General features: G+C 44.7%; 1 protein-coding gene across 1 annotated transcript in view; it reads left to right on the top strand.

Annotated features, from left to right (window-relative positions):
* The window catches only part of CACNA1I (calcium voltage-gated channel subunit alpha1 I), a 646661-nt gene that overhangs the window by 181447 nt on the left and 449433 nt on the right, over positions 1–15781 (top strand). The window contains exons 3-4 of the mRNA XM_078650206.1: positions 7375–7534; positions 14102–14417. Of these exons, the coding sequence (XP_078506332.1) occupies positions 7375–7534; positions 14102–14417 (476 nt within the window). The remainder of the gene's footprint in view (positions 1–7374; positions 7535–14101; positions 14418–15781) is intronic.

Below are 15781 nucleotides of genomic sequence, written 5' to 3'. Positions count from 1 at the left end.
ATAGGGAACTGTTAGTCCAGTTCTGGTGTTAAAGGGGGTGGGTGGGATTTCAGAAAGACCCAGGTCACTTTTATAGGCTCCTAGTCCTGGTTTTAAAGGGTGGGGGCAGACAATTCCGGGTTATACTTGCCCCAGCCTAGTATTAAAACGGGTGGAGGGGGCAGAAAGCTCCAGGCCAGTAGGACAGTTTGCCCCAGTCCTGGTACTAAGAGAGTGGGGTGACAGGAAGCGCTGGGTCCCGAATGCAGGCTGCCCCATTCCTGCTATTACGGGGGGTGGGGGCAGGAAACTTGTAGTCACTAGGACAGTCTGCCCCAGTCCTGCTAATAAAGACAGATGGAGTGCAGAGTTCCCGGTCACTGGCATCAAGTAGCCCAATCCTGGTGTCAAAGTTCGGAGTAGCACAGGTCGCTAGGACCGGCTTGTCGTGATCAGATATGAAAGGTGGAATAGCGCACAGCTCCAGAGGTCACTGGGCTAGGCCAGTCCAGGCCTGGCGTCACAGCTCTGTGAATTAAAAACCTACAGGAATCTGTGCTCAGGAATGCCTCGTGCACAATCGCCCGGTCCCTAGTTTAAGGCTAAGGGAAACCCCTCCCGTGAGAGGCTGCAGCCAGCCTGTCCCTGCAAAGGAACCCAGCCACGGGCACCGTATGGGCAACAGTGCCCTCCGCCGGATGCCTGACAGGGGCCGCCGCTTGTCGCACACCTCATTAGTTACGGACTCATTAGCACAGCTTCGTCTGCAGCACTTTCACTCCGTGTGTGAGGAGGTCGGCGCCCCCAGGTACAAGCCCCCCTCCCTGCCCCAGCTCCCCAGCACACAGCCCCCCGCCCTTTCACCTGCGAGTGGTTAATGGGCCCTGGGAAGCTGCTGAGACACCTCGAGCAGCAAGGCAAAGGGACCTTTCCACCCCAAATTGGAACTCCCTGCCGGGCGCCTGGCTGCTGCTTGCGCCGCTCCGTGCATACAGATAGCAATATCCGCTGCCCCCAGGGGGCGCTGTCAGGCTCCTAATCGGACGCTGGCATGCTGGCTAGCACTAGCCCCCACCACCTCCTCCCCTGCCTCCTCTATCTATCCCAAGTAATTAACTGATTCTACAGCTCTAATTAGCTAATTAGAAACTGGCCTACAAGTGTGGCAAGTGCTCCCTTTCTGCCACATAGGATGGAAATGGTTCGCCTTGGGACACGCGGGGGGGCTGAGGGGGGCTTTCAGAATCCATCTATTTAGAGATGATGATAATGCACTACTCGGGTGCTTAATTACTTGAAACCTGTGGATAAAATAGCAATTATTGTTTTACTGACACATTGGCGTGGAGCTAACAAGGGCTCTTCCCAGGGAGCACGGAGCTGTAGGGCACTGGTGGTGGACGGGTCCTGCCAGGGTTGCAGAGACACGGGGAGCACACATTTCTAAGCCTTGTGAGCAGGCTGGTCCAGTCATGGCATTAGAGGCGAGAGGAACAAACAGCAAGGTGATGGATGGAATGCTTGAATTACGATCTGACACCAGGGATCGCTCAATCCACATTCCAGTGCATCTTTTTTCACCCACCATTCACCGTGAATTATGGAAACAACGGCATTATCCACCATCTTTCATGTGTCCCACGGGCTGTTGAAGCATTATGTTCTGATGCTGATCACCCCTGAATGCTCTGGTTCATAAAACAATCTGCCATGCTATAAAATGATCCACAAATATTACATGCACAACAACTTCACCCCACAGCCGGGCCTGTTATCCCTCGATTTCCTCCAGATTGAGTCCAGAACCACCACGAAAACCGCCCTTGAACTATTTGCCAGTGATCACCATAATGGAATCTGCCAACATCACTCACTCTATCCACTTGGGAGCCCTCATACCCATGCCCCCACTACATCTTTATAAATGTCTAGACCCCACCTGCATATCCTTGACCCCTGTGCTCAACTTTATGCTCGCCACCACGATGCATCCAGTTTTCTGGAAACACACCACCATCCTAGCCCTCCTCAAAAAACCATTGGCAGATCGCCATACAAGGCAAATTGAAGGCCCATCTCCCTCCTTCCCTATCTAGCCAAAGTCAAAGAGAAGATCCTCAACTCTCGCCTGGCCAACCACCTTGATGCAGAACACCTCTCAGACCCTTCATAATCAGGCTTCAGACCCATCCACAGCACAGAGACAGCCCTCATTGCAGCCACCAACAACATGCACCTCATCACGGACAAAGGAGACACAGCAGCCCTCATTCTCCTAGACCTCTCGGCGGCCTGTATGAAGTACCCCAGGGATCCTCCCTGAGCCCCACCCTGTTCTAACACCTGGCCCCCTTGCCAGCATCGTCCATTCCCACAACTTCATCATCATCATTTGCTTAGATAACACCCAGCTCATACTCTCCCTCTAAGAAAACACGTCCACTACCCAAGCCACCTTAGCTAGGTGCATGTCCTCAGTAGCCGACTGGATGAGCAGGAGCTGCCTCTAACGCAACAGTGGCTAGACCGAATTAGTTCTTTTCAGCAAAGACACCTCACACTGGTACCCAGCCTGGTGGCCTACCAAGCTAGGCCCGCTTCCCTTCCCTCCATTGCTTCCAGGAACTTGGGGATCATGATTGACAACCAAATCTCTATGGCTGACCAGGTCAACAAGGTCGTATCGACCAGCTTACACACCTTCAAACTGCTCAGTGACATCTTAGAATAACTCCCACAGTTCAGTGACACAAGTCCTCATTACCAGAAGGCTCAACTATGGCAATGCCGTCTACATAGGCATCACATCCTAGCTCAGAAAAAGGCTCCAGGTGGTTCAGAGCACAGTTGCCAGGCTCATGCTCAATCTACCTCACTGAACTCACATGACCAAGCTCCTCAAAGACCTTCAAGGGCTCCGATACAGAAATTGTCCATCTTCAAGCTCCTCACACAGACCTACAAAATCTACATAGCTTAGGCCCAGCCTACCTCAACAACAGCATCCATTTCCACACCCCGCCTGACACCTCAGTTCAGCCAGCCTAATTCTCACTCCTGTGCCCTCATTATGGGAGCCAAAGCTGGGGGATGATCTTTCTCATACATCGCTCCTAAAGCTTAGGACAAACTCCCCATTCCTATCAGATCAGCCGGCTCTGTCCTCAAATGCAGCAAAAAACTGAAGACCTGTCTCCTCCAATAGGCCTCCATCAGACAGCCCATTCTGCTCCTTCATAGATGCCAGGAATACCCTATTGGGTAATGTGTGCGCCATGCAAATAAGAATACCATAACATAACAGGGATTCATGGGTACCATATATGCTGCAAGCCCAGCACAAATGTGCAGGGGTACAGAACAGGTACCCTAGAGGGTGGACCAAGAGGTCCATGTGAACAGGGCTTAAATTCAAAGGAAGCCTCAGGTTTAGACACTTCTCAAACTGCAAGTGGCCAGGCCTTGCTGTTCTTCTGAGAAGGGCTAGTGAGTGGGCATTCATGGAATACAAATCCACCTCCTACCTATTGAGATAGTGTCCCTGCATGTGCTTCATCACAGCAAGCACTTTGATATTGATAGCAGATACTCAGATATTGATTGCAGATACAGGCCTGTTGACAACTGATAAAGGGATATTGGCAACAGTCTTATAGGTTTACAATGGCTGTATGACACAACCACGCATTATTTTCCCACGCGTTCCTTAACAACGTGGGCGGAACAACGAATTGCATTGTAAATGTAATGCGTGGTTTAGACGCATTCGTTATTCTGCTCATGTTGCAAAGTCTAAGATAAGAACAACTGGGGGTTGGGCCCACTGGGAAAGAGGGTAGGTCGGGCCACTGTAACATGCACAAAAGTGGGGGTTTTACCTATGCCTCTATTAAGAATGTCACAATGAATGCTAGCTTTGGGTAAACCAAAATTTATTAGTTTATCCTGACATTTAAGTCTTTTAGTTTCATTCAATTTGAATTTTTAAATTATTTTAGTATAGGCAGAGCAAAGAACGTCGTCAACTTCATGTGCTGCCATATAATGCCGCATTGCAAAGTTATTCAAAAACAAATCATGAAAATTTACAATGATGAAAAAATACTACACAAATGACAATACAATAATAAACAATTACAATATCAAAGTGCTCTTAATTACAGTGAAACATGGAACTGTTACTCAGTAATGCAGTCTCAATCCTGAATATCAAACCGTCTCTTGAACAGCAAAAATGTAAAGAGTATCTCAACCCAATACAAAGTACATCTACTTCTATGCAAATCAAAGAGTTATGCATTAATCGCTGGCATTAAATGTCAAAGAATGAAAAGATGCCGACGCGTTTCGAGTCCCGTAGGTAAATCAAGAGACTCTCATCAGGGCTGTCTGAGTCTGGTCCATGGAAACTGGTAATTTCAAGTTCCAGGGCTGCACTTATAGTGAACTGTGGTCTAAGCCGTGGGTACTCACTTTCGCGTTTTCACACGGGCGGCGCGTCTACCTTCCTGCCACCGATAAAAAATCTTCAAGCGGATCACATGTTTTTACACGCAACCCAGGTGGGCTTCACTTCCGCTATTGAATGTCGAGTATATTCGATTTCTTCGTCTTTGCTTCGTGAAAACGTCTCCCCTTGGCACACAAACGCAGGAACAATCTCCTCGCACCTTAACAACGTGGGCGGAACAACGAATTGCATTGTAAATGTAATGCGTGGTTTAGACGCATTCGTTATTCTGCTCATGTTGCAAAGTCAACACGTTGTTTGGCGGTAATTGTATTATTTGTTTTCCCTTTACAATACACAAACAACATACATTTGCAATATATATATAGATATTGACAGTGGGTGTCTCCGGGTGAGTAGCACAGGTACAGAGGCAAAGGGTCTGCCTTGACGAAGGTGTGACTACAGGCCCCGCTCCTCCCGGAGAGACCATGACGTAGTATTGCAATGTCAAAGATATACGCAGTGAAGGAACACCATTCTGTAACTTTTGCATGTATGTTATGTTATTGGCATAACATGCGATTTAAGGAGTTCCTATTAAGGGACTTGTAATGTAAATGTAATGTAAATGTAATGCGTTACTTATATAGCGCGGACTACACTCCAGGGAGCATCTTTGCGCTTTTAGTGAAAGAGATCTGAGAAACGTACAGCCAGGGGTCTAGGGAGTTGGTACATATTAGATTAAAGATATACATTGTGTTTCGGGTAGAGCAAAGATCCAGGTCTTAAGGGTCTTTCTAAAACTGGCCTCAGTGGAGATTAGACGGAGGTATGGTGGGAGCGTATTCCAAGCTTTAGAGCCCAAAACTGCTAGGGCTTTCACTCCTCACGTCTTGAGTCTAAACTTAGGAATGGTGAGAAGGTTGGCAGTTTGGGATCTAAGACAATCGTGAGGGAATGTAATGTTTGAACATACTCTGTATGTAACTCGGTCCTCTACCATTGAAGGCTCTATAGGTGATCAAAAGAATTTTAAAAAGCACCCGTTTGTGGATTGGCAGCCAGACTTTAAGGTGTGGTGCCAAAGGATCTAGGTTCCTATGGTCCTGACGAAGAGCCAATAGGGGCAAGGATCGAAACATGTTGACCGTGAAAAACATAGGCACATCATAACCTACTTTTTTCAAACCAGCCCCTGATTTTAAATCATACCAACTGGAGGCAGGAATAAAGCAAAGAGCCCTACTAGTCAGGTATTCTTTATTTACTTTAGCACCCCCTCCACTGCCCTCCCATATCATCGTATTTATCATTTTAAATACCACCATTGTGGTATTTAAAACCACACCAACCCACCACCAAGTGCTCCAGCGTATCTGTAGGTCGCAGCACACCCCGATCCGCAGCAGATTGGGAAGAACCCCAGTGATGAAGCATGCCACCAAGGGGTAACCCTGGTGGATGAGGGTTTTATAAGAAAAAGCGAGTTTTTCCTTTCCGTGGAGAGTTTTGTTTAAGTATCCCCTGCTGGCTTCCCGTTTTTTGTATTGATAGTGGGTGTATATATACATCTCCTCTGCCTCTCTAATACCTAAAGAAGATTTACTATGGTCACGCTTCTCTGTGCGTGCTTTCAAGCTCTTCCTCATTGATAATGGAAATGCCTAAACATAATTTCCCAAGCATGACTGTTTATGGTCCATTCCTGCAGGTTCCTTCACCTGTCTTTGATAGCTGTAACCAGCAAATGCCGTGGGCTGCTCTGATGCTCCCCCTGAGTGGATTCTATAGCCATCTGTGGAATAATGCACAGCAGTTAATTAATTGAAAGAGCTTTTATCTCTCATTTCTCTTCTCAACATTACAAGGTTAACCAACCAATTCGACCCAAGACCGGATAGGAGCACCATTCTAGTCACCATTGTGGGTCACAACAACGCTTCCCACACATGACCACACGTCAATTCAACCCCCTTCCAACTAAACACGCCCCCACAGTGTAGCCCGCCTGCTTGCATCCGTCGACGCGTTGTCAGGGGTATGAACCGCTATGTAAATACAATTACAAAAAATAACAATTATGATAAAATATAATGTATGATCATGTTATTGTTCAATGATATTATACGATACGGTATATGACTATTTTATGTAATATTGGTTTCTGTTAATGATGACAATAGATGACAGTGTAATAAAAATGAAATATTTTGGGGAAATTTCATTGACATAAAAAACGTTTGCTTAATGTATACATGTAATCTTCACTACTGAAGTGGAAAATATCTAACAGTCATTTGTAAAAATCAGTTTGTGCCATAGCTGCATGCGGTACGTTAGCAACATACACCACATAACTTTGGAAACGGCATGGAAAAATACATTGAGCGTGATATTTGCACAAGAGGGAATACTTCGCGTACAATTTTCGCGCATGGGATCGCCAAGAGAAATGTATCTCATATATGAACTTTTAATAACATTTTGTATATTACTCGTCGAAGAAATACGCACTTTTGCCCACTTCTAGACATAACACCATTGTTATTTGAATACATTTTGTATTGTCACTTATTGTATATATCACATACAATTTGGCATGTAATATCTTTGCATTATAACCATTCTTGAAGATAATAAATAATAATGCCGTTTTTTGTTGAAGTTACAGGTGTCTGAATTGCTCCACTTTGCTAGAATGTACTTTGAATTTCTCTTGCCTTTCTACCTCTCTCTGGTCCTTCTGTTTCCTCACATCCACTTGCTTCTCAAATTGACGGCTTGCAATGCTTGCAATGATTTCTCCTATGCCTGCATTGATTTCTCCTGTCGTTTTTTCCCTGTGATGACTCTTTCTTGCTCTGTACCCGTTGCCTGCCTCGGTGTGACCTGAGATGATTTGTTCTTCCTCCCTCTGTTCCCCCGTCTCTGCCATACAGGTATGCGGATTTTGGTGAACCTGCTTCTGGACACGCTCCCCATGTTGGGTAACGTTCTCCTCCTCTGCTTCTTCGTCTTCTTCATCTTCGGGATCATTGGGGTACAGCTCTGGGCGGGCCTGCTCCGGAATCGCTGCTTCCTGGAGGAGAACTTTACCATGTGAGTACTGGGACTCAATAGCCCTTGCCGACCCCATCATATGCTGACTCATTGTGACTCATGTACTTGAGTATAAGAATCTTGTGCTGCCCAAACAAGAATTCATCAAGAAACATGTATTCAACATAATTAAAGTATGTATTATATTTGTGTATCCCAATGTAGAAACAAAATGAAAACCTTATAACTACCACAGTCAGGTGCAACATACATAAACTATCCTGTTACACATATCTTGAGCTTTCAGTGGGCGAGAAGTAAGTAAGTAAGTAGGACACTTGTAGAGCGCACGAATGTCGAGGCGTCTTGGTGCTATAGGTAGCCAGTTTTAGTGAAAACAACATTCAAAGTATGGAGGGCCTTATACGTAGGCTCTGAGACGAGCTGTGTTAGTCCGAAACCTTCCAGGTTGTCGGTTAGGGTGAAAGTATCCCCATTGCTTTCACTCTAAGTGAAAGTTAAAATCTCCTAATATCGTGAAGGTAGGATGTTCCAAACTGGATTCCATCATTGTCTGTAAACCTTGGATGGACAGGTCTTTTGGACCTGGTGGCCTGTATATAAGAAGCCCGGGGAAGGATATGGAGTTAGAAATGTTTATGTTGAAGGACATAGCATCCTGCCCCAGTCTGCTGCAACAGCTCAAAAGAAGCTTTGAGCCAAGACCGGTAAATGATAGCTAAACTTCCACCCTTTTGTCCCATTCTAGCCACTTTAGACATTAAGTAATAATCTGTTGGTATGGCAGTAACCCAGTCGACCCCTGAGCTTTCGTTGGCCCAGGTTTCTGTTAGAAAAGCCACTTCCGGGGGTGCTGATTGCAACAATAATTCCAATTTGTGCTTATGTTTAATCAGTGTTAAGCAGTATGGCCGTTAATACATCTGGCAAAAGACACACAAATGATGGACGAAAAGCAGAACAAAACAAAATATTCACCCCCACTCAAGAGATCTGGGATAAATCCATCATTCTTTTGCTCACCATGCCACCCCAGTTTGAACCTGGCCATATGCAAATCATGGGAACAGTCCAGACCGAACTGCCAAGCCAGGTCCTCCCTGGACAGGAAACAAGCATCCTAGGACCGGTTTCGGGGTTTCATCCCTCATCAGCCAGGATAGCTTGATTCCAGTGGCACAGTGAGCCCAGGACCCACGTCTGGGCCTACCTGGCGCACTTAAGGCGAGAAAGCAAAAGACACACGATTGATGTTCTTTTTGCATTTGTTAATACATTTGGAGCAGGTCAGGAGTGTTTGTTTTTCACTATAATGGTGTTATGTGTGGGGCTAGGGACCAGGGTGGCTGCGTCAGGTGAGTTGGTGTTAATTCTAGAAGGACTCTAGGTAGGTAGCCTTAAGGGGGATTTAGAGACCGTGAAGGGAGAATTGCCTGCGTTATCAAAAAATGGAAGCTGATCCCTTCTCCCCTCCCGCAAGGTGTCAGTACCATAGTTACCAATATTAAAGGCCATTAATTGTTCCCTGGTGTAAGTCTGGCAGGAAAAACGGGCACGGGTCCTGGCGCAAGGCGCAATCTGGGCGCTGACGGGTGCAGACAGGCTTGCCTTTGCCACGCCCACTGCGCGGTCGCGTCAGCATACTGCTTTTATCCCGATTGCGCTTGAAAACAATTAGTGCCCCGACCTTGCTATGGGCAGGCCCGCTCTAACATACGGGCACTGCAGGTCATTGGGAAGAGCGTCGCAGAGGGAGTCTGATAGACTGAATCGCCTTTTATAAAGTGCAAAGTGCAATATGGCAAAAGAACTGTATTAAAACTAAATTAAACTTTTTTTTAAATGCTTCCTTTCCAACATACAGTAAAATGCTTTACCCTACCCTTGAATCACTTTCCAGGAACCACAACCAAGCAGCCACATTAGAAACCCACTAATAAGCTGCGCGGTGGCGTCACCATACTACCGAGAGACACCTACCAGTAATGAATACATAAATAAATATAAATATTTTCCCAAAATGTTTTCTTTGTGGCAAATAGTCTCAGGTGAGTATGTTTCAGCATGCACTGTGAATGTGTTGGCATTCATCAGGGCTGGGTGCTTCATACTCATTTAGGGTAATACAGTTTGTCATGCACTGAACCTTTTTATTTCAATTAATATTTTGGTTACTCTGGTCGTGACTGTTCTCTGTAGGTAGGCTCTAACTGTGCCCGGAACTAACCGCCTGATTCATCAAGCTAAATTGCACTCGCAAAGGGCAAGATTCTCAGAATCTTGCCTTTTGCGAGTGCAATTTTTGCATTTGGGATTCATCATCCCAAATGCAAAATTCGCTATTTAAGAATTCGCACATTTGCGAAGAATTGAATTTAAGGAATCTCTATTTGAGATTCCTTAAATGCAATTCATGAAGCATTTTAAAATTGCGAAAATGCAATTTTGGGCCGCTATTTACCGAGAGGTCAGACCTCTCGGTAAATAGCAAAAACTTAGAAAAATGCTTTTAAAAGCATTTTTCTAAGTTGCATGTTGCGCAACACCTGTTTCAATTTGCATTTAAGGGGTGCTACAGGGTCTCCTTTGGACACCCCTGGCACCCTTTAAATCGCTATCTTATTTGCGAGTAGCAAATTGCTAATCGCAAATAAGGAATACTCCCCATTCATTCCTATGGGCCTTTTGGCCCATAGGAATGAATGGGGAGTTATTCCTTATTTGCGATTAGCAATTTGCTACTCGCAAATAAGGAATGTGTAGGAATCGCTATTTATTTAGCAATTCCTACATGAATACCGTTTTGCGAGTCCTTAATAGCGATTCGCTATGAATCGCTATTAGGGGCTCGCAAAACGGCCCGTTGATGAATAAGGCTGTAAGTTCCTGTGGGCAAAGCATCACCCATTGTGGGTACAGTATTTTATATATAATTAATCACCTGGAAGCTGCTGGTACCTCACATTTATTCAATAACAACAAATAGCTAGGACTGTCAAGGTTACATCTCTATCTTCTACACGAGGAGAGGAGTGGTACAGAGAAAACACCATATTGGCAAAATCCGTGAAATCATTAGACTCTCGGGAAAATAGATGACCTGTGTGAAGCCGGGAGAGTGAAAACATTTGACGGCCATAGGAGGAAGTTTAATTTGCGAGCAGGACATGTGATTGCCTATTATAGGCTAAGTCATGTGGCACGCAGGGCGTGGGAAACTGAGTCTGCGAACCCTCTTCGGATAGGGCACAAGACTTATTGCTTAGGATGGGTGTGAGTCGCAAAGCTGTGACCCAATGGTAATAGGGCACTTAGAATGAGGAGTGCGAAAAATATTGAACAATCCAGTTTTAAGTAGGAGCAACACCTAGGTAAAACATTCATGGAGAAAGAGTGGGATAGGATTTGGAAGCTTCCCAATGTCAGTCTCTAGGAACTCCAGCTTTAAATATATAAATTTTAATTACCTACACCCGGCATACCTGACTCCCATGAAACTGCATGCTGTAAATCTCAGGGTGCCCAGTGTATGTCCAGATGTAATTAGTAGGAGGCGGCCATTTTTAAGTCTGACTTGACAGTACTGCTGTCCCCATACAGAATGTTATCAAGCTTTAAGGCGTACTACAGAGAGGGGATTTACATCCACCCACATGTTGGTAGCCAGGAGTACAAGTTTTGATTGGGCAGAAGTTGTGTGCGTCCACAGAAAAAGTACTTTCCTCCACGCATCTGTGATTATTTTGTTTATTTTTTCAGTTGACTGAGCCAGCAGCAGCATGCCACCAGCGGTAAACGTCGTTTACAACACGGTGTTTACACCGCACGACCTTTACCACGCTGCCATTACAACGCAAGTCGTTACTACGACTTGCGCTGGATGGCGCTGTTGGTTAAGGAATATTGTAATTTCATATTCCAACACCTTCCCTACTGTTACGTGGACTGGTGTTGGAATATAAAATTATAATATTCCTCAATCCGCGCCCTCCAACGCAAGTCGTTGTAACAACTTGCGTTGTAATAACCGCATTGTTAAGTACCGCAATCTAAAAGATCGCGTTGTACTGACACACATCCGCCACCAGCAATTTGGTTGCCTAAGCTGGAGCCTTCAGGGGCACAAACATGACATTGTAATGCTGTTAAAGGGTCTTGGATAACTAGATAATTTACGCTGTTTGGTTTTCCCTGGCAGCAGCGCAGATGGGAGGAGGGCAGTCATGAGGAATGTACTGCAAGCCTCTACTCTCCCCTTCCATCATTAACCTTAGTTTTCAGAGTGGAGATTTGTGTTTGAGAGCAGTGTAGGATGGGAAACAACCTTTACAACGCAGTCATCACTTCGCACTACATTTACAACGCATGTCACTACAATGCAGCCATTACATTGCATGTCACTACAACGCATGCCATACAACGCATGTCACTACAATGCAGGCATTACATCACATGTCATTACAACGTATACCACTACAACGCATAGTACCCCTACACTACCCAACACTTACCCTACTGTTGCACCCCCTGGAGGTAGAATAGTAATTTATACCCCTACACTATCCAACACCTACCCTACTGTTGCACCCCCTGGAGGTAGAATAGTATTTTTTACCCCTACACTATCCAACACTTACCTTAAATGCAATGTAATGGTGTGCGTAGTAATGGTATGCGTTTTAAAGGTATAATGCGATGTAATGGAATGCTTTGTAGATGTAGTTTAAAAAAATTCTTGTAATGGTATTCGATGTAAATGTATGCGTTGTAAGAGATGTTGCAGTGTAAAAACTGCGTTGTAAAGGCATGCGTTGTAACGTCATACATTCGTGTAGGATGCCCAGGGCTAAACCAATCTTTATGGATTTTTAGGCCCGGCTTCAAAGTGCAGGTGTCACATTAGCTTATGTGAGCCACAAAAATAGCTTTCAGAGTACTAATGAAAGAGGGGCTTGGTCTCCACCCTCATTTTGGTATAACTGAACACAGGATTTGATTGGGTCTGAAGCTGTGTGCTTCCATTAAAAAGACTTCATGTATTGTATTGCACTTTGTGGTAAAACTGATACTAGATACAGCAGGACTGAGTTAGTTGTGGTGGCAAGGCAATGATCATGGTTATATTTGTTTATTATAAAATGTTATCATATAGGCACTATACCTGAAATATTTATTGTGAAAAGCATATATTAAAGTAAATAGTGTACCATTTGCATACCTATCTAATTTTATGACTGTGTGTCTGATGGTTGCTTTGTGGAAGAGCTTACGCTCAACACTGTAGGGCTGAGTTGATGAAGGCGACAAACTATAGGTCTGATTGGTGCACTGGACGACATTAATTCCTATTCCGTAGGTCTTGTCTGGTTATTATGCAATGTTATGACAAAAAACTTAGTCTAGATCATAAATTTAAAAAAAGCATTTGTTAAAGTCAGTAAGCAACTTGTTAAAGCCAGCAAGCCTTTAACAGTTGGTTGTTACATTGTGTTACAGGCCATAGATAGGTATTTTGTTCCATGTGATCTCACAGATTATCATAGTAGGCTTTTGGCAGGTGCCCCCCTCTCAGACAAACTGCCGCGGTCGGTAGTGGGATGACCTGCAGGGCGGTGACGTGGGGAGGGGGAGGGGCAGGGTGGAGGGTGGTAATGTATGGATTACGGAGTTTTACAGGTAAGTAAACATATATATAAATAAAACAAATTTTGTTGCGTGCACTGCATCGCATTTGGTGATGCAGTGCACGCAACGAAATTCGTTTTATTTACTTATATGTTTACTTACCTGTAAAACTCTGTAATCCATACATTACCACCCCCCACCCTGCACCTCCCCCTCCCCACGTCACCGCCCTGCAGGTCATCCCACTACCGACCCCGGTTGCAGCCAAACCCTGGGGATTTTCACTATGATGATTCTTGTTAGGCCCTGTTGACAGGAGTTGTACATTGTGTTGCATGCGGTGTTTATTTACATATTTGTATCACAATGGATGCTAATTTAAGTGCACTTTCATCGGCCAGTGTTGGGTTGGTGTAAAACCAATGGTAAAGGGTATAGGCCTTTTCAGTTCATTAGGAAAAGTAACACCAGATTTCATAGTTTTGATGTGTTTATTATGAAATGTTATACCGAAGCTATTAGTATTGAACTACTTATTGTGTAAAGTGTTTGTTAAAGACAGTAGGCCTTTAAGGATGACTTGTTATTACACTGTCGTACATTAACATACTGTAGGCTTGAGTTGGTTATGGTGACAAGCCAATATCAAAGGCTATAGGTCTGACTGTTAATTATGAGACATTATGATAAAGGCAACAGGCCTGGCATATTGATTAAGAATATCATATATCAAATTCAATAGACAATTATAGCTCGATTGTTATTACTATGAATTAAAGACTACAGGTAGTTTTGGTTACATGGAATCTTACAGATTTCCATAGTAGGCAAAAGTTTAGCTGTTGTTTACTCTCTGACCTGTGCAGGATAAATGTCTATAAACATGATACTAATCCATGGTGGAGCATAACAGCACTTACAGTAATTTAGCAGACCCCACTACAGCCATACTGTTTTGATTCAACCTCTTGTTGTCCTCAGACAAGGTGACATCACCCTTTCACCCTACTACCAGCCTGAGGAAGACGACGAGATGCCCTTCATTTGTTCACTCTCTGGGGATAATGGCATTATGGGGTGCCACGAGATCCGCCCCCTGCGTGAGCGGGGCCACCAGTGCTGTTTGGACAAGGAGGATTACTATTACTACAACTCCGTCCGGCAGGAGTTCAATGTCAGTGGCATGTGCGTCAACTGGAACCAGTATTACACTATCTGCGGCACAAGCAACACCAACCCACACAAGGGCGCCATCAACTTTGACAACATCGGTTATGCCTGGATCGTCATCTTTCAGGTGAGAAGGCGGGGGAGAGTGGGTCCAGAAGTGCCCTAATGGCACTGGACGGTATGACGAGGCGAGTAGCGACACTTCTAGTCGTGGTACTGCAGGCGGAACAAGAGGAGGAGGATGCAGTTCTGTGGGAAACGGCCTCTACAACGAAGCCGTTTCCACGAAATCATTAACCACGCATGCAGTACAACGCATGCGTGGTTACCGCGAAAGCCTTTACCACGCATGCCTTTACTACGAGGTTTGTAGTAAAGGCATATGTGGTAAAGGAAAAAAGTTTAAAAAAAGTGGGTGCTTGGGGGGTCTCCCCCCAATAAAAAAAACTCACCTGAAGTCACGTCAATATGCAGAAAATCAGCGTCGTATAAGAGAAATCGGAAAATAAACTTCCGTTTTCTCTTAACGACGTATGACGTCACCACGCATGTATTCGAGTTAAAGGTTATGCGTGTTAAACGAATTCCGTTGTAACGCATGCGTGGTAAAGGCATGCGTTGCAACGGAATTCGTTGTAACGTCATACATTCCAGTTCTGTGAGTGGTGACAGTGCAGAATGTAACTATGGTGGATCAGTCCCTGAAGTGTTGACACTATAGGGCAGAAGTAGGAACCTTTGCTCCTTCCAAACGTTGCACTCCAGGGGAGAAGCACCCATTCTGGCAGTGGTACTGGAGGAGAGAAGCTGTGCTTGCAGTGGTCCTACTGCACGGTGGGATTTGTGGAGGAGCAGTCCTTCCAGGGGGCGGTACCTCAGGGTAGGACCAAGGGATGATCAGGCCTATGAGTGATGACACTGCTTGGCAGGATCAATGGAGGAGCACTGCTTCCAGTGCCTGTACTGGTTGTGGTTTCTCATAAGATTTTCTGAAAAGTGGCATAAGTCATATTGTTATTCCAGTCAGTTGCTTAGTGATATCTCGTGCTACATTTAAAGGATCTTTGGATATCACCAACTCTCTGGATTGGCTTGTGTGGGAGGCAAATTATTAAAAGTGGGAACATTTAATTGTAATTATTAAAAACAAACAGTAGTAGCAAAATAATTCTAAGGACAATGTCATGTATTATAATTAAGACTAGCATGTGTAATATTTGAAGAATAACAGTACTGAATATGTTTTTGCATAACTAAACTCAACTACTTGGGTGAGGTTAGGTAAAAAACAAGTGTTTGCAAGCTACGCAAGTTTGTACAGACAATCAGCCTGATTCATCAAGCCGAATTGCGCTCGCAAAGGGCCAGATTCTGAGAATCTGGCCCTTTGCGAGCGCAATTTTTGCATTTGGGATTCATCATCCCAAATGCAAAAATCGGTAATTGCTAATTCGCTAAATTGCGAGGAATTACATTTAAGGAATCTCTATT

Source organism: Lissotriton helveticus, chromosome 1_1 (assembly GCF_964261635.1).
Source record: "Lissotriton helveticus chromosome 1_1, aLisHel1.1, whole genome shotgun sequence".
Lineage (NCBI taxonomy): Eukaryota > Metazoa > Chordata > Amphibia > Caudata > Salamandridae > Lissotriton > Lissotriton helveticus.
Note: the sequence above shows the minus strand (reverse complement) of the source record. Positions and strands in the feature narration are given on the sequence as shown.